At 35.8% G+C, this 2,931-nt stretch overlaps 1 protein-coding gene across 1 annotated transcript in view; it reads left to right on the forward strand.

Annotated features, from left to right (window-relative positions):
* Positions 1-12: 12 nt before the first annotated feature.
* The window catches only part of LOC106690622 (CTTNBP2 N-terminal-like protein), a gene marked incomplete at its 5' end in the record, with an annotated part of 87,652 nt that continues 84,733 nt past the window's right edge, over positions 13-2,931 (forward strand). Inside the window, 1 exon segment of the mRNA XM_067051561.1 lies at positions 13-249. Coding sequence (XP_066907662.1) covers positions 13-249 — 237 coding nt within the window.

Raw genomic sequence — 2,931 nt, forward strand, 5'->3', positions numbered from 1 at the left:
TTTTCTTTATAGTGTGAGAAAATGAAGTACATGTTAAGTCAGGGTCAGTACAAGTCTTCTTGCCTGTCAGATCCTATTTCTGCTTTGCATAGAGATGGTTTTGCTGCACCTAGCCGTTCTATTGATCAAGCAGATTTGGTTTCTATTGATCAACAGAAAACATATTTGGAAAACTTATCATTCCAGCTTAGAAAATCACAAATTAGAATGGCTAAAATATTAAAAGATGCTGAGTTGCGTCATTGCAAGGTACTTATGATTTATAACTTTAATGTTTTTGCAGCAATTATAAGATGGAGTATGTATGACAGATGTTTTGGTGATTGGATACTGAAGTAGATTATGTGCTTTGGAATAAATATTTAAGAATTTTTGTAGACATTTAATTGTAAAAAATTTGTATAAAAAAGGGAAGTCATTTTTGGTACTTTAAGCATTAAATGAAATCGCTGGCTTGCAAATGTTCCTGTAAGGGATAAATAAGAATAAAGAAATTTTAACATGCATATTTAGTTTATTTTCATATTAATTTAGCACCTGAAGTGCCCAAGCAGGAAGGTGGAAACATGATTCCTAAATCAATTAGTTTTATTGTGTTGCTGAAAGGGTATTGTTTGGAAGTAATAATAAAACCAGCAAAATGTTTGAAGACTGATCTTGTGTTTTGGGGTGGGGCCTTAGTGAAATTCACTTAAAAGAAAAAAAAGCCAAATGCATTGACTAGATTGGGACTGGAGAGGGCATGACTTCAAGGGAGGTGACCATGCCCCTTTGGTATCAAGTTACCTCTATATAGGAGGGAATTCAAAGCTTTTGGAATCCTTTAAATGTAAAACTAGAATTTATTACTCTATCATTGCTGTAATATTTTATTACCACATAGTGTCAACATTTATGAACTGCTGAACTAATGTTATAACAGAGATTAATTTTAATTAAAACAAGGAGGATGAGAAAATAACATCTTAAAGGACAGGATTGGGTGATTTGACCCATTGCCTTATTTTATACTTTTTATTCTCAATTTCAATTTGATTTATTTTTATTATTATTTCTACACATCCGCTAAATAATGGTTCAGTAGCTTAAAAAATGTCTACATATTATGCAGTATAGTTCACATGTTCTACATCTAGTTACTAGCAAAAACTTCAGAGAAAATCAATATAGATTCACAACTCACATTACGCTAAACCCAGTGAAGTATTGTGGCCCTAGACACTAATTATTCTAGAGAAAATAGTGATAAAATAATGAATATTGAAAATAATAGTTGCTCAGAACAGGTAGACTGAAGTGGGGATTTGTTTGGCTCAGTGCTTTACCCATAAGTGGCTGTGTAAACAAACTAACTGTTACCGTGTTATTATTATTATTTACCTCTAGTCCTTTATTTTTTCCTTTTCTTTTAATCAGCTAGATGGTGATTTGTAAGAGCTGTAATAAATCAATTTCGAGAGTAGATAAATTGAAAAATTTATGTTAGAATTGTCAAAATATATAATATCATATTAAATGTATCAAACTTGAAAGCTCAGACCCAGATATCATTCAAAAATGGGCCTGTGCTGAATGTGAATCAGGTTCCAGCACATTAAAAGGTTATGAACCCGTCTCAATGATTCATCTCTTAAAGAGGCTAATCAAGGAGGTTAAAGAAATGAAGGCTAACCTTCAGGGCATTGAAGACCTGAATGACATAAAGGACTCTCTTCAGAAGCAGTCTGAGCTTTCCTCTTGAAAACATGGAAAGGCTACAGAAGATTGAAGCACTCAGAAAAAACAAAAAGCAGAAAAACAAAATGGAGGAATTATCCATAGAAAATAAAAAACTTTAAAGTTAAATTATCGGACCTTGAGGGTAGACTTAATCAGGCTGAGCAAGACAACCTTAAAAATACAGTAGAGATGAGAGGAATCCCGGAGAAGCAGAGAGAGACTGTTTTGGGAGAGACAACGATTCTCAGTATTGGTGCAGGTCTGGGCGTGAAGCTGTGTCCGAATAATCTAGACTATGCTGTACAGCTCAGGTCTAAAAAGGAAGGAGTGCTGGGCCCTATTATAGTGAGATTCGTCCGTCAAACACGAAGAGATGAGCTGATGAGGCAAAGAAGAGCCAAAAGGGATTTTTCCACTCGTCACTTAGGTTGGGATGAAAATGACGCGCACCGCATATATTTGAGTGAAGCAATGACACCCACCAACAAGCACTCTACTGGTTGGCCAGGCAGAAGTAGAAAGAGGCAAAAATCAAGTATGTCTGGTTCAGCAGGGGTAGGGTCAGGTGCAGGCAGTCTGATGGCTACCCAGTGGTCACCATAGGCAAGACCAGTGACTTGGAAGTCTTCAGTTGAACTCTGTATCCAAGTCACCACAATATCGTTATCCTTTTTTTTTTTTGTATAGAAGATATTTTATTTATATTTATTTTCTGAACCTTCTTGAAACCAGCCAGATTAACCGCCCCACCTACCTCAACCTCATTTCTTATAATTCTTTGGCCCCCCACTTATACGGACTCCCTAAAATCCATAAACATGGTAACCCCCTTCGCCCCATCATTTCTAATATAAACGCTCCCTCTTCTAAACTCAGTAAATTTCTTCTTCCTGCCCTTCAAATCCTCAGCCACAATAACTCTTATGATATCCATAATTCCTTCCACCTTAAAGAACTATTACAATCCTTCAACATACCTGACAACTTTATCTTAACCTCCTTTGATGCCGAAAGCCTTTTTACTAACATCCCCATTGATAAAGCCCTTCATATCGTTGAGAAGAACTGGACTATAATTTAACCTCACCTCATTTCTTTCTGCTTTAGAAATTTGGTGTAACCTGACTTTTCAAGATAAATTTTACCACCAAATTAGCGGACTTGCGATGGGGAACTGCCTTGCTCCAGATATCTCTAATATTGTTCTTAATG

Source organism: Halyomorpha halys, unplaced genomic scaffold, assembly GCF_000696795.3.
Source record: "Halyomorpha halys isolate HHAL.00 unplaced genomic scaffold, Hhal_1.1 Scaffold1779.1, whole genome shotgun sequence".
NCBI lineage: Eukaryota > Metazoa > Arthropoda > Insecta > Hemiptera > Pentatomidae > Halyomorpha > Halyomorpha halys.